The 21,209-nt window shown below is 42.7% G+C and overlaps 1 protein-coding gene across 1 annotated transcript; it reads left to right on the top strand.

The window, feature by feature from the left end:
• The first annotated feature begins 104 nt into the window (after positions 1-104).
• On the top strand, positions 105-14,227 carry LOC107385027 (immunoglobulin-like and fibronectin type III domain-containing protein 1). The gene is given in 24 exon segments (XM_070549494.1): positions 105-410; positions 413-430; positions 519-655; positions 729-828; positions 916-957; positions 1,039-1,084; positions 1,161-1,344; positions 2,113-2,123; positions 2,125-2,224; positions 2,339-2,501; positions 2,579-2,851; positions 3,377-3,805; positions 3,916-4,040; positions 4,117-4,258; positions 4,345-4,638; positions 4,751-5,047; positions 5,114-5,293; positions 5,391-5,519; positions 5,604-5,912; positions 5,982-6,067; positions 6,770-6,962; positions 7,126-7,422; positions 8,244-8,570; positions 13,965-14,227. Coding segments are annotated over 24 exon segments (3,987 nt in total). The 5' UTR covers positions 105-310; the 3' UTR covers positions 13,970-14,227.
• The last annotated feature ends 6,982 nt before the right edge of the window (positions 14,228-21,209 follow it).

Below are 21,209 nucleotides of genomic sequence, written 5' to 3'. Positions count from 1 at the left end.
AGTCAGTGACTTGATGCAATTTGCTGGGTTCCTTATATGGGAAACTTTGGCTTGATGAACTGACCTGTATTGGAATGTTTACCATGTGGAGTGCCTTGAGACAACTTTTGTGATTTGGCGCTATATAAATAAACTTGATTTGAATTGAATTTGAACAGGGAAGTTGGTGTCAAGATGTTAAAGATTAGCAAAGCTAAGGATGAGTATCCTACTGCTCCCGGGCAGGGTGAGTAGGAAAGTGGATTTCAGACAAGAAAAATTCCATCAAACTAATATATAAACAAAGGTTTATACTCACGTCTCCTATTTAATGACAGTGAAAATTAAACTGAGGTCACGAGTGCCTGGGGTTATGATCACTCAGTATGTGGAAAAAGTCCCTGAAGGAATGTCCACCCCAGATTTCATCCGGCACTCACAATTCAAGAAGGTTATGCAGCACACCTCTAAATACACACAAATATTTTTTCTGAATCACATCATAATATTGACAAAGTTCTTTGGTCCCCCTTGTGTAGGAAAACTGGCCATCTTCAGAGCCATCATTAATGGTAACCCAGACCCAACTGTGACCTGGATGAGGAATAACGGAGAAATCAACGAGGACAGATACAAATGTGTTTTTGATAAGTTTTCTGGTGAACACCAACTACAGGTAAGACAGCTTTCTCTCACGACTGTTTAAGGCATCATAGAACTAGTATAAAGCAGAAGCATATCTATGATAGATGCCTGATGTTAGCATGGATCAAGCGGATACCTACAAGTGTTATGCAAAAAACGACTTTGGAAAAGCCGTTGTCACCATTACGCTCAACGTCATCGAAGGTTGGACATGAATGATTCAGTCAAATCTGAAGCAAACACTAAAATCTAAATTCCTATTTTATCTCATTTAAATTTTTTTCTATTTAGTTGGCTTTAAGAAGAATAAAGCCATGCAACAATCAAGAACTGGTATGCAGTCTCTAGTTCACCAATATTCAACCATCACTGAGTTATGAAATAAGTCTAATGACGATGCTGCTTGTGTTCTAGCAATTCGGGAGTTACCTGAAGACTTTAAAAAAACATTAAGAAGCAGGTAAGTTGGAAGGAACTGCACAAAACCTGCTTTAATATTTTGATTTTGTTCGAATACATTTTCTTTTTCTTTTGAGGACGGACATAGCAACAAAAGAAGAGACAAAGCTAGAAATCGATGACAGGTTTTGGGAACTGTTATTGAGCGCGGACAAGACGGATTATGAGACCATCTGTGCACAATATGGTATTACAGATTTCAGGTGGATGCTGAAAAAACTTAACGAAAAAAAACTTGAGAGGGAGCAGGAGCAGGAGAAGGTTTGTGTCCATATCACTTTTCTGGAAAACTCTGTTAACCTATATATTAAAACTAGGGGTGAGAATTGAACATATTAATTATGATTACTTTAAACCCAAGCAACCTTAAATTGGGGGCCTGAAAAGTTTTGCATCACAATTGATGCCCTATTTATCAATAAATATCATCAAACTGCACCTCTAACAAAACTACAGAGCCTGAGCTACAAGACCACATAAACCTTTCTATGACAAATTTTTCTTCACGAAGAAAAGAAAATCAACTTCTTTATCATTGTTTTCTAGTTGGTAGAAAGCAGGCAGGCAGGAACTTTATCCATGCGAACATTATTACAGCAGGAGGGACAGGCAAACACACAACATTCATCTTGTAACCTTCAGCAGAACTTCCCCTGAACTCTACACTACACCTCTATATATTTTATCAGTGCTCTGCTGCCACCTAGTGTTCAGTTCAGTACACATATTTACAATGTTCCATGTTTTTTTACACTTCATCAGTAACACATACTAATATTTTCACATCCCAACAAATCCCATGATGGTTGCCTTTATAATGAGACAAAAGTGATCAAATAGACCTTGTGGTTACAGAAATATACTCAAAGTGTGGCTATGTCATCTGTGCCTCACTGAAAATAAAATGTGATTAATCAAGATTAATTAATTACAAAGCCTCTAATTAATTAATTACTTTTTAATCATGTCTCACCCCTACTTTAAACATCACTGAATACATGTTTGCTTTGAATTGTTATGTCACTATAGGTTGTTGAAAAACTGCAACTTGAAGCCCATTGAACTGAAACCTACCGGTGCTGCAGAGTTTGAACTTGAAATGTCACTCAAAGACCCTAACAGCAAAATTTTCTTATTCAAGGTGATGTTTTTTTTTTTTTTTCAAAAGCACTAATGGAAAGCACTGAAAGCTAATCTGTATATTTTGTTAGTAGATAAAAAATATGTTTTCATCTTTATGGTAACATCTGAACAGGATGGAGTAATGATTCCCTTTGATGTGGACACAGAAGTAAAACACGGACTTAAACGGGTGGGTAAGAAGTTTGTTTTCAGCATTAGAGGTGTAAATCCTGAAGATGCTGGAATGTACCAACTGGAAATAGATGGAGTCAAGATATTTTCAACTGAATTAAAAAGTATGCAAACATTTAAAAATGCAAAACACTGAGAATAGCGACGGTGAGTTTAACGGTTTGTTTTTGCTTTGCTTTAGTTCCAGCAGTGGACTTCCTGGTTAAGATTCAAGATGTGAATGCACAGGAAAGAGAGGATGCTGTGTTTCAGTGTGTGCTCTCACATCCAATGTCAAAAATCTCGTGGATGGGGAAGAACAACCCACTGGAGCAAGGAGACAAATATGATATAACCGTCTCAGAAGACATGCTGATTCACACTTTGGTGGTGAAGGACTGCCTGCTACTGGACAAAGGAATTTACGCAGCTGTGGCTGGAATTAAATCATGCAATGCCTGGCTCATAGTGGAAGGTACGGTCTTAAGACCTCAAATTGTGCCCTAAACAATAAAACAAGTAGCCTTTTCAGAATTTTTCTAACAATAATTCTTAGTAGTTATGCAAATGGACTGATTTGGTCCATGACTGTTAACCAAATAATGGAAGGAAAAAAAGGTTTTTATCTTCATGGTGTGTGCATCTAAAACCATGTTGTACAAGAAGGAGACAAGTTAAAGCTTCAATTACAGTGAAACATCTTTCTGTCGTGACACCTTTTGAAATAGATTCTGCAGAAGTGATGGACTATGATGTCAAATGTGCAAAAGGGAAGCTGACCGATATTAAAACTTGGTTTTTAATGCCTGTGAAAGATTTTGTTGCAGAAACATTTCTCGGGTAAGATTTACTGTTATAAGACTTCCACTCCAGGTAGTTCTTTAAATAATTAAAACGTAAACCAAATTAACAATTGAACAAATATATGAACTTATTTACTTTATTATTTAAATTGAGTTAAACATAAACATTTTCCTGTGGATATGTTTTTCTTTATTAGCTGACAAGGATCCAAACATGATTGGAAAGAAGAAAGCTCGTAAGGCTACTCGTGCAGGTGGTGGAGGAGATGATCTTCTCAGGATTGCACAGGCGCAACAGGACAGATTACAAAAAGAGAGGGAGGAATTGATAGCAAAGGCAAGGGAAAGAGCAGAGGAGGAAGCAGCAGCAGAGGAAGAAACCCTTGAGTGTGAACCTGAACCTGAACCCGAAGCTAAAACTGTGAAACTGGCCCCAGTAAAGGCAGAGCCAAAAGCACAAGTGGAGGAAAAAGTAGAGTGGCTAGAATCTCTAGAGCAGGAAGAGGTGAAATATTTGAAACAGGAGGAACCTGCACCCGTTAAGGAGGAAGAGGCAGAAGAGGAGCCAGTTCAAGAAAAGAGGCAAAGAGTGAGAACGGGCCCACTTGTTCCTGAAACTGTTGTTGGTGAGATGCATCAGATCATGAATTTTACTCTAGATACTGTTGTGTATATTACATATTTCTGTGTAAAATCACAAATAAGCTGTAAGTTAGTGTTTTGTTTTCTTTTTTAGACCCAGGGGTTTTCTTCACCAGTGGCCTTTCAGATGCAACTGCTATCATTGGCACAGATGCAGAGATGCTCTGCAAGCTCAGCAGTGAAGATGGTGAAGCCGTGTGGTACAAAGATGGACGAGAGGTTCAGCACTAAACTACTAGTCTCAGCTTTAATCCTCTGAGAAGTTAGAATGCTTATATGAGTGTCTCCATTTCAGATAACACAGGCAGACAACATGAGTACTGTTAAAGACGGAGCTTATCGCAAACTAATAATCAAAAACTGCAATGAGAAAGATGCTGGAAAGTTTAAATGTCAAGTTGATGGTCGTAAAACTGAAGCCATGCTGGTTGTTGAAGGTAATGTCAAGCAAAACAGCCAACATGCAAGGCATTCAGCATCAGTTTAGAAAAGTATTTTAGATTTTTTTTTGTTTTTTAACTAGATCCTCCAAGAATCAACTCTGATTACCTCGCTGACTTCATGAAACCAGTTACAGTCAAAACGGGAAAAGATGCAACCTTCAAGCTGGCATTTGTTGGCTGCGAGCCAATGAAAATTCAATGGTACAATGATGGTGAAGAGCTGATGGAGGAGAATAATATCAAGATTGAGAAATCCTCCACACATAGCAGACTTGTACTCACCAAGTGCCAACGCAGAGCCAGCGGTGGAATTAAAATCAAAATTAAAAATGAATGTGGAACAGCTGAGGCCATCACGTAACTTATAGTGTTAGGTAACATTTCATCACTGCGCTTGAAAAAGAAAACAGCACCTTTTAACCATTAAAGCCATTTGAAGTGTTTGGTAGTTGTGAATCTTCACAGCCTTGTTGGTCTACACAACAGATAAACCCACACCGCCTCTGGGTCCGGTGGATATCATTGAGAGTTCCTCTTCTTGCATCGAGTTCAAATGGAGACCCCCCAAAGACGCTGGCGGCTGCCCCGTGACCAACTATATTCTTGAGCGTCAGCAAGTTGGTCGCAACAGCTGGAAAAAGCTGGGAAAGATTGGGCCAGAGTCTAAATACAGAGACACAGATGTGGATCACGGGAGAAAATACTGTTACCACATCAGGGCTGAAACCAAACATGGCACCAGTGAAATGATGGAGACTGATGACATCCAAGCAGGGACAAAGGGTGAGTGATCTCAGAAGGGTTTGGAAAAACATTTTCGATGTGACAGAATTTTTTTTTTTACATTAGCATACCCCGGACCTCCATCCGCCCCAAAGATTGTCAGCGCTTTCAAAGACTGCATTAATCTTGCCTGGACTGCGCCTGCTAATACTGGAGGAACAAAGATTTTGGGATACAGTGTGGAAAAACGCAAGAATGGGAGTAACCTGTGGGGCATGGTCAACCCACCTGAAGAACCCATCAAAGGTTTGACTGCCCCAACAGTCAGTTATGCTGGGGTTTTCCCTTAAATCTGGTAAGAAAACGAATTATTTAAACACATCTCAGTTGGCTGTGCCAACAGGAAAACAATGTGCGGTGAAGGATGTGGTTGAAGGCATTGAGTACGAGTTCAGAGTGTCAGCTATCAACACGTCAGGCGCTGGAGAGCCAAGTGCACCTTCTGAGTTTGTGATAGCAAGAGATCCAAAGAGTGAGTAAAAAAAATGAACAAAGCTCAGATGACCAAACAGCTTGTCAGTTTATTTTGCTTCAGTGTGTATCTGCCACATCTCAGAGCCTCCAGGTAAAGTTACTGACCTGAAGGTGACCGACTCCTCATACACCACCTTGTCACTGATCTGGACTAAACCCACTGAGGAGGAAGGCATCCAAGATGAAGCCAAGGGGTACTTTGTGGAGCTTCGACCAGCAGAAAACCCAGAATGGGATCGTTGTAACTCCAACGCCATCATTATGAACTCCTTCACACTTGTGGGTCTGAGGTCTATGGCCATGTACTGGGTAAGAGTTATCGCCACCAATGAGGGTGGAGAGGGTCATCCTCAGGAGTTGGACAATTACATCATCGCAATGCCTCCTCCAGGTGAGTCGCTATAATTTTGTTGGGGATCTCTCACTCTTTCTTGTTAAACCATTTCTTTTGATTTGACAGTGAGACCTCAATTTACTGACAGAAAAATGAAGAACTTCATGGTGGTGAGAGCGGGGAACACCACTCGAATCAACTTCAATTTTAAGGTTCTGTAATGATTTTTCAACTAATTACATCATATCAGGTTCTTAAAACAAAGATTAGATTTCATGTGTGTTTCTCTGAGTTACGTGATAGAAATAACACTTTTAATGTGTCCAAACGGTCCCTCAAATCGTAAGTTAGTCATTTATAAATGTAATAACCAAGTACAGAGGAAACCCTAACCCTTCATCGATTAAATATTTTTGTTTCTTTTTCCATGACAAATTCATTTTTGTGGACCCAAACAAAATTAAAACCAAACAGAATCTTATTAAAAAATTAAATCATGACGAATATCGATCGACACTTTGGTCAACAAATAAAAGACAACAATGAAAATTGACAGTAACAAAAATCCAATCAGAAAACCAGAAACATGCAAAGGACATAATAAAGAACCAATCAGCTATTGGAACAGGTGGGACTAGATGAGAAAATAACTATTCAGAAGAATAAGAAAGAAGAAACTATTATTTTATCTTACGATAAAAATCATGAGCGGCTTCTCAAGTGAGTAAAGTGAGCCATCCAGGTTAAAGCACACTAAAAACCAAACGCATCATGAAATAAACTGTTTCTAAATACACATTAAAATTCTTTTGACATTGGTCCTTTTCACTGATTTATACTCAACATGGGTATAAAGTAGCACTTTATATTTGTTTCACTATGAATCCACTTCCTAAATCTGCATCTTTTAACAGGCATCTCCAATGCCAGAGATCACTTGGCTAAAGGATGGCTTGCCTGTAGCCAAAAATGTGACAGTGAGCAACACAGATACATCCTCACAGTTAATGATACCCTCATCAGAGCGTAACGACACAGGGATCTACACCATTATTGTCAAGAACATTGTTGGTCAGGAGACCTCCAGCGTTGAGATAAGAGTCACAGGTAAAACAAAAGTCTTCCGTATCCATTCATTCATTAAAGCAAAAATGTTTTTTTAACTAATTACCTTCAGCCTGGAAAGGTTTTCAAACCATTGAAATCCTCCAACAATGACTGATAACAATTAAAGGAAAAAGTTGGTAATTATTTCCTTCCTGCTCTGTAGATGATCCCAAGCCTCCGGGCCCCGTAGAGCTGAATGAGAACGTGTCAGGAACTGTCTCAGTGACATGGACGCCCTCTCCAGATGAGAAGAAAGATGACAGACTCCATTATGTAGTTAGCAAACATGATTCTGTTAAACACACTTGGCAAACAGTGGCTGATCATCTCTTCAACAACATGTTCACTGCCATCAATATCATGCCAGGAAGGCAGTATAAGTTCCGGATCTATGCCAAAAATGACATGGGGCTTTCAGAACCATCTGAGTCAGCAACCTGGCAAGTGAACAAGAAGAAAGGCAAGTTTTAGAATTTGGCTAATATACATGAAAGATAGACTAGAATCTAGGCCGCCATTTGCCAAAGCAAAATATTTTTACTTTGCATTTCAGTCTAGCCAAGCTCCATTGGAACCTCAGCAGCCCCAGCCAGTATTGTGGCTGGCCAGTCACAGCATGTTTATTTATTTTAAAAAAATGTATAATTGTCTTTCTCCCTGCTTCTTACACGATGTAATCCACAGCGCTCTATTGGTTTGATGGGCCAATCACTCTGAGGGTGGGCGGGATGTTACTCCAAAAACAAAGGTGGCGGCATCTCGTTTGAAAGGGCTTTGGCATCAATTTTGGACTATTTTGACTTGGGCTTTTCTTTGAGTCAAGAGCAGATAGAAGTACTTCTACTACTACTACTACTACTACTAAACTTTATTTATACAGCGCCTTCTCATGGCCCAAGGAACAAACAAAGCGCTGCACAACAGAAATGAACATAAAGAAATAAAAACAAATAAAACCATTTAAAAACCAACAAAAACATGTAGATAAAATCTATATTTAAATTTATTTTAAAAGAGGATTTGTTTGCATCTTCTTTGACGGAGTGTGGCGGACTGCCTCCATGATGAACACCCGTAGCGGTGAGTCCGTCATGCTGTTTGTTATCCAATAGCATGCAGAGACCCCACAACTGAGAGTGTCAATGGACCGTGGCCAGACTGCATTCGCGTATAGTTTGTCAGGCTACGTGAACACCAAATTTTAGTGTTTCCAGCAACAGACAAGTAAAATCAATTAATATTTTATTACGTCTCATAATTATTTTTATTTTTTGCTTCCAGAAAAGGTTTTTTTAAACCTTCCTGCTTCCAAGAGCTGCAGTTTTGAGGCACCGCCATCCTTTTCTGTTCCTCTAAAGATGCACCAAAGTCCTGAGAGCTATGAGTGCTATATGAGTTGTGCTGTGACGGGCAACCCCAGGCCCCATGTCACCTGGTACAAAAACAGCCTCAGCCTCAACACCAACACCAACTACCACATCACAAACACATGTGGCGTCTGCTCCCTGCTGGTGCTCAACGTCAGACCCAAGGACAGCGGCGATTACACAGTTGTTGCAGAAAACCCTCTAGGCAGGGTGGAGTGTGCAACAAAACTTCTCGTTAAAGGTAAAAACTATAGGTTTGGTTTCTTAAATGTTTAAAGGGGTTTTACACCCCTAAGGGAAATTTAGTCTGTTGCCGTATTTCGCGCAGTGGTATCGAGTAGCTTTTTGGGGCACAGAGGAAGAATAAACCTTCCTGTTGTGAAACTGACATCAGCTCAACGTGTGTCCTTTTTTTCTATTCTTCATCACAGACACACGTTATTGAACAGGAAACCAGTTGCCCCTCTGGTCATCACCTTAGGGAGGCAACATTAGATAAGTGTAAAAAGCCTTTTGTAACCAGCCTTTTGTAACCATTCTCCTAATCTGGCAGCATTCTTTTAGCTTTAGGTTTTTGGGTTACATTGCAAAGGAATATTGCAAAGCTGAGTCCCATTCTATCCTGCTCTGAACTTGAGACAGTTCTCCACACCTTCATCTCCTCACGCCTAGGCTACTGCAACTCTCTTTTCACGTGTCTGAGCAGAACCTCCCTGAACCGTCTACAGGTGGTTCAGAATGCCTGTACTCGGCTTCTGACCAAGTCCTCCAAACACACCCACATCACCCCGCTTCTCCTCCAGCTTCATTGGCTGCCAGTCAACTCCAGGGTTATTTTCTGGGTTCTGGTTTTTAGGGCCTTACATGGACAAGCACCACCATTCATTGGTGACCTTCTTAGTCCCTACACCCTCAGCAGGTCCCTGAGGTGCAACGCACCAGGCTAAAGACCAAAGGTGACAGATAATTTGCTGCTGTGGCCCCCAGACTCTGGAACTCTCTCCCCCTGAGATCAGTGGACTCCTTCAAAAAGTAGCTGAAGACTCACTTGTTCAAGCTGGCTTTGGTGTGACCTTCATCACCCTCTCCTTGTTCTGCTCTCCCCACCTACTCTACCTTCCTCAGGATCCACTGATTTCCCCCTTTCCTAATCACTCTCTCTTTCTTTACATTTTTAATCACAATTGTCTATTTTTTGCTCTTTCAAAATATATTTTTAATTATTTTCTAAATTCTTTTTTATATTTTACATTTTTTGTTTTTGTGAAGCGCCTCGTGATTTTTATCTTGAGAGGCGCTATAGAAAAGATCTCTTCTTACATAAAAAATGTAAGTGAATGGTAACAGCTAGCATGTCCCATAAACGATCGTACTTTTACTTAGTGGCCTTAATAATCATATTCGTCTTCGTCTTCGTCTTCCTCCGCTTATCCGGGTCCGGGTCGCGGGGGCAGCATCCCAACTAGGGAGCTCCAGGCCGTCCTCTCCCCGGCCTTGTCCACCAGCTCCTCCGGCAGGACCCCAAGGCGTTCCCGGACCAGATTGGAGATGTAACCTCTCCAACGTGTCCTGGGTCGACCCGGGGGCCTTCTGCCGGCAGGACATGCCCGAAACACCTCCCCGGGGAGGCGTCCAGGAGGCATCCTGACCAAATGCCCAAACCACCTCAACTGGCTCCTTTCGATCCGGAGGAGCAGCGGTTCTACTCCGAGTCCCTCCCGAATGTCCGAGCTCCTCACCCTATCTCTAAGGCTGAGCCCGGCCACCCTACGGAGGAAACTCATTTCGGCCGCTTGTATCCGCGATCTCGTTCTTTCGGTCATTACCCAAAGCTCATGACCATAGGTGAGGATTGGGACGTAGATCGACCGGTAAATTGAGAGCCTGGCTTTCTGGCTCAGCTCCCTCTTCCCCACGACAGATCAGCTCAGCGTCCGCATCACTGCAGACGCCGAACCAATCCGCCTGTCGATCTCCCGATCCCTCCTACCCTCACTCGTGAACAAGACCCCGAGATACTTAAACTCCTCCACTTGAGGTAGGACCTCTCCCCCGACCCGGAGGTGGCAAGCCACCCTTTTCCGGTCGAGAACCATGGTCTCAGATTTGGAGGTGCTGATCCTCATCCCAGCCGCTTCACATTCGGCCGCGAACCTACCCAGCAAGAGCTGAAGGTCAGAGCTGGATGAAGCTAGGAGGACCACATCATCCGCAAAAAGCAGAGACGAGATTCTCCTGCCACCAAACTCGACACACTCCACACCACGGCTGCGTCTAGAAATTCTGTCCACAAAAGTGATGAACAGAACCGGTGACAAAGGGCAGCCCTGGCGGAGTCCAACCCTCACTGGGAACAGGTCCGACTTACTACCGGCTATGCGGACCAAACTCACACTCCTCTGGTAAAGGGACTGAATGGCCCTTAACAGAAAGCCACCCACCCCTTACTCCTGGAGCGTCCCCCACAGGGTGCCCCTGGGGACACGGTCATAAGCCTTCTCAAAATCCACAAAGCACATGTGGATTGGTTGGGCAAACTCCCATGCCCCCTCCATCACCCTTGCAAGGGTATAGAGCTGGTCCACAGTTCTACGGCCAGGACGAAAACCACATTGCTCCTCCTCTATCTGAGATTCAACTATCGATCGGACCCTCCTCTCCAGTACCTTGGAGTAGACCTTTCCAGGGAGGCTGAGGAGTGTGATCCCCCTATAGTTGGAACACACCCTCAGGTCACCCTTCTTAAAGATGGGGACCACCACCCCGGTCTGCCACTCCCTAGGAACTGCCCCCGATGACCACGCAATGTTGTAGAGACGTGTCAACCATGACAGCCCTACAACATCCATAGCCTTGAGATACCCAGGACGAACCTCATCCGCCCCCGGGGCTCCGCCGCTGTGTAGTTGTTTGACTACCTCAGCAACTTCTGCCCCCGAGATCGGACAGTCCATCCCCAGGCCTCCCAGCTCTGGTTCCTCCTCGGAATGCACATTGGTGGGATTGAGGAGCTCCTCAAAGTATTCCTTCCACCGTCCGACTATAGCCTCAGTTGACGTCAGCAGCTCCCCATCCCCACTGTAAACAGTGTGAGCGAGTTGCTGCCTTCCTCTCCTGAGGCGCCTGACAGTTTGCCAGAACCTCTTTGGAGCCGATCGATAGTCTTTCTCCATGGCCTCACCAAACTCCTCCCACGCCCGAGATTTTGCCTCGGCAACTGCCACTGCTGCACCCCGCTTGGCTATCCGGTACCTGTCTGCTGCCTCCGGAGACCCACAGACCAGCCACGCCCTGTAGGCCTCCTTCTTCAGCCTGACGGCTCCCCGAACCTCTGGTGTCCACCAGCAGGTACGGGGGTTGCCACCACGACTGGCACCGGCCACCTTACGACCACAGCTAGCAACAGCCGCCTCGACAATCGCAGAGTGGAACAAGGCCCACTCGGACTCAATGTCCCCCACTGCTCTCGGGACGTGGTCAAAGCTCTGCCGGAGGTGGGAGTTGAAGACCGTCTTGACAGGTTCTTCTGCCAGGCGTTCCCAGCAGACCCTCACTATGCGTTTGTGTCTGCCAGGTCTACGCGGCATGTTCCCTTGCCATCTGATCCAACTCACCACCAGGTGGTGATCAGTTGACAGCTCCGCCCCTCTCTTCACTCGGGTGTCCAAAACATACGGCCGCAGGTCAGATGATACGACTACAAAATCTATCATCGACCTGTGACCTAGGCTGCCCTGGTACCAAGTGTACCGGTGGGCATCCTTATGTTCGAACATGGTGTTCGTTATGGCCAAACTGCGGCTTGCACAGAAGTCCAATAACAAAACACCGCTCGAGTTCTGATTAGGTGGGCCGTTCCTCCCAATCACACCCCTCCAGGTCAAGCTGTCATTGCCCACGTGAGCATTGAAGTCCCCCAGCAGGACAATGGAGTCCCCTGATGGAGCACTATCTAGCACTCGTCCCAGGGACTCCAAAAAGGGTGGGTACTCTGAACTGATATTTGGCCCATAAGCACAAACAACAGTCAGGACCCGTTCCCCGACCCGAAGGCGCAAGGAAGCTACCCTCTTGTCCCCCGGGGTAAACCCCAACACACAGGCAGAGAGTCTTGGGGCTAACAAAAAGCCAAACCCAGCCCTCCGCCTCTCACCCGGAGCAACTCCAGCAAAGTAGAGTGTCCAACCCCTCTCCAGGTCTCGGGATCCAGAGCCAATGCAATGTGTCGAGGTGAGTCCGACTATATCTAGCCGGTACCGCTCAACCTCTGCCACAAGCCCCGGCTCCTTCCCCACCAGCGAGGTGACGTTCCATGTCCCAAAAACTAGTTTTCTTGTCCGGGGATTGGACCGCCAAGGCTCCCGCCTTGGTCTGCCACCCGATTCGCATTGCACCGGACCCTTCATGTTCCTCCTGCGGGTGGTGGGTCCACAGTTGGACGAGCCCATGTATCCGGTTCGGGCTGGGCCCGGCCGGGCCCCATGGGCGAAAGCCCGGCCACCAGGCGCTCGCTCACGGGCCCCAACCCCAGGCCTGGCTCCAGGGTGGGACCCCGGTAACCCTCCGGGCCGGGTACTCCGACTCTTCGTTTTAACCGCCATGAAAGATCCTTCGAACCGTTCTTTGTCTCACCCTTCACCTAAGACCAATTTGTCATGGGAGACCCTACCAGGGTCACTAAGTGCCCCAGACAACATAGCTCCTAGGATCATTAGGGCACTCAAACTCCTCCACCACGATAAGGTGACGGTTCAATCATATTGACTGCCTTATTGATTGATTGATATTTGCCTTCCGGTTTAGCTCTCTCTTCACCATGACAGATCGGTACAACGCCCGCATCACTGCAGATGCAGCACCAATCCGCCTGTTGAACTCGCACTCCATCTTTCCCTCACTCGTGAACAAGACCCTGAGTTACTTAAACACCTCTACTTGGGGCAGGACCTCACCTCTGACCCTGAGAAGGCATTCTAGCCTTTTCCGACCCAGGACCATGGTCTCTGATTTAGAGGAGCTGAATCTAATTCCAGCTGTGAACCGTTCCAGTGAGAGCCAGAGATCACGTTCTGATGAAGTCAACAGGACCACATCATCTGCAAAAAGAGACTCAATCCTTAGGCCACCAAAACAGATATCCTCAACACCATTGCTGTGCCTACAAACCCTGTCCACAAAAATTATGAACAGAATCCTTGACAAAGAGCAGCCTCGGCAGAATCCAACTCTCACTGGAAACAAGCTCGACTTACTGCCGGCAATGCGGACCAAGCATTGACACCAGTCATACAGGGACCTAACAGCCCGTATCAGAGGGCCCCATACTCTCAAAGTACCCCCCAAGGGTTGTGGTTAAATGCCTTCTCCAAATCCACAAAACACATGTAGATTGGTTCTGCAAATTTTCATTATTTTTTCACACAAAATGCTAGCTTTTACCATTCACTTACATTCATTATGCTAAGATAAAGCTAACTGAATACTGCCAGATTCGGAGAATGACTGGGCTGGTTTTTCCCCATTTATTTAACTCTTGAGAATGTGGCAACAGACTAAATTTCACTTAGTATGCCTTTAAGTTTGCTCCAATGGAAATGAAATGTAACTGATTCTTCCCTGTTTCCTGTTTCAACAGATTAACACGATGAAGGTCTCCACAAGTCTCCTGTTTCATTCAACAGGATGGAGCAACATTTATCAGTTAAAGATTGCTGCCATCCAATTTACTTTTGTGAATTATTGTTATGTGTTTAAATAAAGTGCATTCAAAAAGAAATAAGCATGGCATGATACACAAGTACTGCTAAGGAACCTTAAGAGCTTTAAGGATGAACTATACTGGAAAATCGATAACACCGTTAGATAAGACCAATCATTAAAGAAAAGAGATACAAATTGGTCATTGGTCATTACTTATTGATTAGAATATCATTCTTCCTCTACGCTGCACAACTCACTAAAGCTGTAATCTTGAATTTAAGTGCTTCTAAACGTTTAAAGAATAAATGGATTAAAATGTTGAAAAAAGACATTTAGGCATTTTAAACCAAATGTGAATAACAATACTGTTAAAATGTATGTAAATTACCATTAGAATGGTTGTGAAAACTACTATGTGTTGACATATATCAGTATTATATGGAAGTTACTAATGTAAATGTAAAGTAAAGTAATTATTGAAAATCATGTGATGGTAGAGGGCTTAGGGAATGACCAGACGTACAGAAAGTGCTCTTTACATTTATTCAAGCCCTTTTTACATCTTTCCTTGTGTGTGTTAATTCATGAATCTTTCCCCAATATTTAAGTGTAAGGTTGAGCATTTACACTCGTATTCATCATGAGCTTCAAATTTCATTTCAGCCGTGAACATATGTTGGACAGGTGTGAACAGGACAGGTGTGAAAAGACACGAATGATAATGTTTCACGTGAAAGAATAAATGCCGCCTTGCAAACAGCCGCACATGTCAGTGTGACGTTCTAGAACATGTAAATACAACAGCTTCAGGGCATCTTATTATCACTATGATGTGAATTTATTATATTGTAATTAAAAACTAAGAAATGGAGAAATCAGTACAAAACAGCTGACACATATACGTCATCTCTTTGTTCACACGTTATTGAGCTGTTTAATGTCGTCTTGATTTTATTTTTGATGCAGAACTAGTGGGATCTAAATAAGGTGAAATATTTTGATTGATATTGATTTTTTAAAACACATTTGCAGTGATCTCTAATACAGTTGTCACGGTAACCGGTGTAGCGGTAAACCCCGGTAAAAAAGTTGACAATAATAATAACCGTCTTGTTTTAAAAAATATATTATCTCGGTGGGTTTACCGTGGCTGTGGTGTAAGCGCGGTGACCTTTACCAGCCACCGTATCATCTGCTGAAGTTGCCGGCAGCACATGCGCACTTTGTTGTTTACAGCCAAAACTTTCTTGAAGCTAAAGCTGGAATAATGGCCAAAGGAGGAGACGGCAGCACTCAGGACATTTATTATCTCTCAAAGAAGCAAAGTCAGAAGCATGCGCATTTTTTGGGTGTTTGAAGAATGCCGAGGGACAGTTGATAGAAGACAGCTATCCTGTTTACAGCACGTGCAGAAAAAGTGTCGGTGAACGGCGGCAACACTTCAAATCTCATGACACATCTGCGTGACCATCACCCACAACAGTACAGTCAACGCAAGGCAAGCTAACGTTAGCGTTTTAGCTAAAATGTGTGAGCTGAGGATTTGGGTTGAGGGAGAATGCAACGAGTTGCTATATAAAGCAGCCGCAGCGCCCACTACCTGCATATAAACCGTGTTGCGGACACCTCCATATTGAAATGACGCTATGCATTATGGGGCTCCCAGAGGCAGATAAGAGTTGGTCTCTCTCCGAGAGTAATTATTAATTTAACAATGATTACTGCCTGATGACATTTTCCCAAATCTGCAAAGTTCACTGGAAGGACACAAACATAGGACAATATTTTCCTGATATAGGGATTATTACTCAAGTAAGGGTAAAAAAAGTATCTGATTAGAAGGCTACTTGAGTACTGAGTATCATCTGATCTAATATTTTTAAAATGATGACATCAAACAGACAAAAAATAAGAAGTTATGGGCAAATATTGGTATTTTAAAGACTAAAGGGGAAAAGGGTAAACAAATAAACAACATAATTACAAAATAACAAATTTTAGGCAAAATTTAAACACAAACTGAGGACAGTATTTTCCTGATATACAGGGTTTATTTAGTTGTCTGAAAATTTAACACGCTTAAAAAAATACCGTGATAATACCAAAAACCATGATAATTTTGGCCACAATAACCGTGAGATTACATTTTCACACCGTGACAACCCTAATCTCTAGTAGAATAATTGCCTTGTAAATTGTACTCTGGGGGCCAAAAGCCCTGATGCACCTGTTTCTGCACTGAGAATTCAGCGAGAGGAAAAAGTAGCTTCAGACGTCAGGATCTGGAGTCTTATTTCTTGATATTTGGACATCTCTCCTCTGCTTGGATAACAGCAATGCAACTCTACCACTGACTGCTCTGCAATGTTGATGTTTAATCTCCACAAATAAAAGTTTGAAAGAGCTCTGCTATATGGTGGAGTTGCTATAGCTTTGTGGCTTTGAAATGGTTTAGTTCATTTCTTGCACAGAGGATTTTCTGCATTAGTTAGAAAAAAATGCCACTCCTACACAGCTCCATTATTATGTGGGGTGCCTCAGGGCTCAATACTCGGCCCCTTGCTTTTTATCTTCTATTGATTACTTCTTGGGTCAATCTTTAGGAAGCATAAGATAGATTTCCATTGCTATGCTGATGATACTCAGACGTACATGCCCGTTAAACAGAAAGAAGGCTGTGGTGTTGAGTCCCTGGTTGTTTGCTTGGAGGATGTAAAGGCTTGGATGTTTTCAAATTTTTTTTGTGAAAAGAAGATTGTTCTTGGTTCTGGCACTGCTGGCGGAAAACCTCCTCAGAACCTGGGTCCTATGGCACTGTACAGGAAGCCTTTAGTGACAAATATGGGTTTTTGGATGGACAGCAATCTAAAGTTGCATAATCTGGTTAGGGCAGTGGTTAAATCCAGTGTTTTTTCATGTAAGACAGCTTGCGAAGGTGAACAGTACTATGTCAATTGGGGATTTTGAGACCGTAAACCATGCTTTTATTACAACATGGCTAGATTATTGTAATTCTCTGTACTTTGGCATTTCTCAGTCATGTCCCACCTTCAGATGGTGCAAAATGCTGCTGTTCATCTTTTGACGGGCACACAAAGGAGAGAAAATATTACTACTGTTTTGGACTTGCTGCACTGGCTGCCTATTGATTTTAGGGTTTGTTTTAAACATTTGCTGTTTGTGTTCAAATCCATAAATGACATTGCCCCCTCATACATCTCCAAGTTACTGCACATCCACACTTCATCCCGGTTGCTTAGGTCATCTGGCCAGTTGGTCCTGGAGGTGCCGAATACTTGGCATAAACTCAGGGATGATAGGGCTTTCGCAGCTACTGCACCAAAACTTTGGAATGACCTACCAGCACAGGTTTGGAAGGCCACGTCGTTGGAAACTTTTAAATCATGCTTGAAGACCCTTTTTATGGCCCAGTATGAGTTGTATTCACTGAAAGTTTATTTATGTTTGTAATCTTTGTACTTATTCTGTTTTTACTGAGTAAGTTCTTGGCTGCTTGTGTGTCTGGCACGTTGATCAGCTCGGGTTGTTGTTAAAGTGCTTTATAAATAAAGTCATCTATCCATCTATCTATCTAATTAGCTTCTACTAGTCGACATATTCTCTGCTGTTTCCTGGACGCTAAACCAACAACAGCCTTCCCCGTCAAGAGTCAAGATGGGAGAGTCCATGAATGTTAAGTGACAGCAAGAGGTAAATCTGTCAGGCTTTTCAAATCCTTGAGTTTCACCATCTATTTTCAATCAGAAGCTAATGCAAGAGATAGGTGTAGAATACTATTTTCATGTTCAGCCTGCATGAAAAACTCAGAGTAACCAATCATTTTCAAAAATAATAAGTAAAAAGGGGTTTCTAAGTGCTCCTTTTTAATATTTTTTACAAGTGAACAGAATGCAATGTAAAACAAGTATTGTAGACAAAATTATGTTTTTTTCTTAAAGTGGCAGAATTACCACTTCTTTGTGGTGTAATTTGTCATGTTCATCAGGAAAACTAAGATTTTAAGACCTCTGCAATAAATCAGCAACAGTTGATGCTACTGTGACTTCTCACCGACTGAAAAATACACAAATAGCCACATAAACATAGATAATCTAGATAAGTTCTCTCTGTGTGTAAAAATCAAATATGTTTTTCTGTTTTATCAAATAAGAAAACAGAGGATGTTTGACTTCTGAAGACTCCTTCCTAATGTTGACAGTGATTTACAGACCTATTAAGATGTCCGAGAAGAGAAGTTCAAAGTTTTATGTGACATTTGACTGATCATATGGCACTCCGTTTTACTCATCTTCCAGCAGCTGTGAACCACTGAAACTCTATAATATAGATCACATGTTTACATTGGGTGTTGCTAACTTTAAGCAAGTACTGTACAGTAAAATATTTGAGTAGTCAACATGTATACTCACAGCTCTAATGACAGACCAGTAAGTTAACCATTTATTTTTCTTACTTGGTCAAATTGAAGAATCACCTGCTTCTGAAATCAAAAGAGCCATTACTGTGGCCATTTAAAAGTGGGTTTCTGCTCAAATAATAAATATTTTCCTATTGTAGTGTCCAGAATGGCCTCTGTTAAGAGAAATGGAGTTTAGGGAAGTAGGTAGCAACGAAATGTTGCCCTTCCTGTGTGAGCAGGGATTGAGTCTGGCAGAATATTGGGGCAGCAGTAGCTCAGGTGGTAGAGTGGGTTGTCTCATTATTGGAGGGTCGTGGGTTCGATTCCAGTTCCCGCCAGGGGTATTCTGCTGTTGTGTCCTTGGGCAAGATACTTCACCCAACTTGCCTGTGTTGGTTGTGGTCAGAGGTGCCGACTGCGTCAAATGGCAGCCTCGCCTCTGTCAGACCACCCCAGGATGGCTGTGGCTACAAAGTAGCTTACCATCACTAGCAGTGTGTGAATGTGAGAATGCTTGAAAGCGTCTGAGTGTCCTAAACAAGAGCAATATAAGTTGGATGATGATGATGATGATTATTATTATTATTATTAGTAGTAGTAGTAGTATTATTATTATATTCTCGATATTTCAGCTTTAAGTTTCCATATCATGCTATTTTAAACCTTTGAGAACAAATGCAGGCAAAGGATATGATAAAATATTACCATTGGCACTATTGAGATGTCATTTCTTAAATGTGAGTTGCATCAGCCCAAATTTGTACCCGTAAATAAATCTCTTCTAGGGCAGCACAATACATCGAAAAACGATCGTCATCGCGATAACAGGACGTGCGATAGGCCCATCGCAAAGCATGTCAAAAACGGCGATAAATGTTTGGTTCAACATTTCCATCTGTGTCATACATCAACTTTTTGTAAACCAGCTCTGTTTTTTACGCGGAAGGATTATTTGACCAATCAAATGTAGCCCTTCTGATATGCGGCCAATCAGATGGGTCCGTTCACGTAATACGCCCGCCCCCTACGTAGACCCTTAGGATGGGTGGAACGCAACACCTTAACTGAGTTAGCGGCGCCGTTCCCTTGTTCGTCATGCTGGCTCAGATTAATGAACGCACTTTGTGCTGAGGTTTCTGGAATCAGCGCTGCTTTCAAACGTGAACGTGAGTCCGCTCGGTGTCGTTAAGCAGCTGATAATAACCGGGCTGACTCCAACACGTGCCGGTGAACCAACCCACCTACCTCCATGTCGCTAGTGCTCCAGCGGGTGGTGATGTTAGCCCGAGGCTCCGGTTAGCTTCCAGCTAAAAGGCTACAGCACTCTCCTCCCAGTCCCACCCTGCTAAAGAGGGCCTGGAAAAGTTCCCCCACACATCAAAGTGATTTTTCATTTATGAGCTTTTATAACCTTGTTAATCAGGATAGTTGATTTGCTGCTGCACATAAACTCAGTCAGAAGCTCTGCTAGCCGGTTATCTTAGAGGAGCTAGTTCAATTTGTTAGCTTGTTTTCAGAATCATAGTTGCAGTTTCATCATCTGAGCTGCTTTTTAAGATCTAGGTAAACTTGTTCAATTTGGGGTTAAAACCAATCGTTTTCACATATTTTCCATGTAGTTTTTTGCCAGTTCCTCTTCTGAAAGGTAGACAATTGTTTTTCTCTTTCCCTCAGAAAATCTTAATATTCTCCCAGTTTGGCCCAGCACAGTTCACCTCCCAATTACAGCAACAGCCTTATATCATAACCACATAAGTGGAGAAAATGCTCAGTAGCAATGAGAGAATTTGCTGTTGCATTTAAGTGATGTTAACTATTATTTAACATTTAAACTTATTTTCTGATTGTTTTTATTTATTCAACAAACCCTGGTAAGGGATGTTTTTCTGTAGTTGGAGCATCAGAAAAACTTTTATGGTGGAGGTGATGTTTTAAAGTCACTGAGAAACTGCATGCATGCAGTTTGTTGTTTTGCTGCTAATACAGTAGTAGGCTGCATATTTTTGCAATAAAAATGTTATGTTGTAATGGAATTCATGCATTAGTTTTTGTTTGCTTTGAACCCAGAGCAGACATCACACGCCAGACGACATCAACACTGCATACTTTAGTATTTGTTCATTTATCGTGAGTAATATCGATATCGTAATATTAAGCACTTATCGAATACCGCAGGTTTTCCTAATATCGTGCAGCCCTAATCTCTTAGTTTCGGTGAAACCACCCAAGCCCGTTCCGACAAAGCATGCCTACAGCGTCTTAGGCGAGTCATTTATGAAAAAGTCTGAGGCAGGGGAAGTTTTTTCAACCCCCTGGCAAATAAAAATTTAAAAGTGTGGATGCATGTATGATTGATTCTGAGCATGGTTTAGGTTTAGATGTGTTACTTCTGTTTATAAAAATTATGAAGACAAGAGCTTTGTCCACCCAAGAGCCACAAACAGAATCAAAACACCTCAAATACATTTTATATAACATTTACGTCTTAATATTTGAAATATTAGACAGAGATTAGAATGATCTACATTGAGTGATAATGTAAAAGCGGAAAAATAAAGATGTACATGGACAGTCGTGCTTCTCATCTTTCCTTGTTTTCAAGTATCCTATGAATCATCACAGACATTTCATTTTCCATACAGACAGTAGGGATCAGGGAATAACTTAAGGTCTCCGGGGTGATGTTAGAGTTTATCGAGATAACGTCAGCGGGAAGGAGCTGTCCACATTTCACTCACAAGCCGACTGCTTTGATCCTTG

The sequence above is a fragment of the Nothobranchius furzeri genome, chromosome 3 (genome assembly GCF_043380555.1).
Source record: "Nothobranchius furzeri strain GRZ-AD chromosome 3, NfurGRZ-RIMD1, whole genome shotgun sequence".
NCBI lineage: Eukaryota > Metazoa > Chordata > Actinopteri > Cyprinodontiformes > Nothobranchiidae > Nothobranchius > Nothobranchius furzeri.
This window is presented reverse-complemented; position numbering and strand designations above follow the sequence as displayed.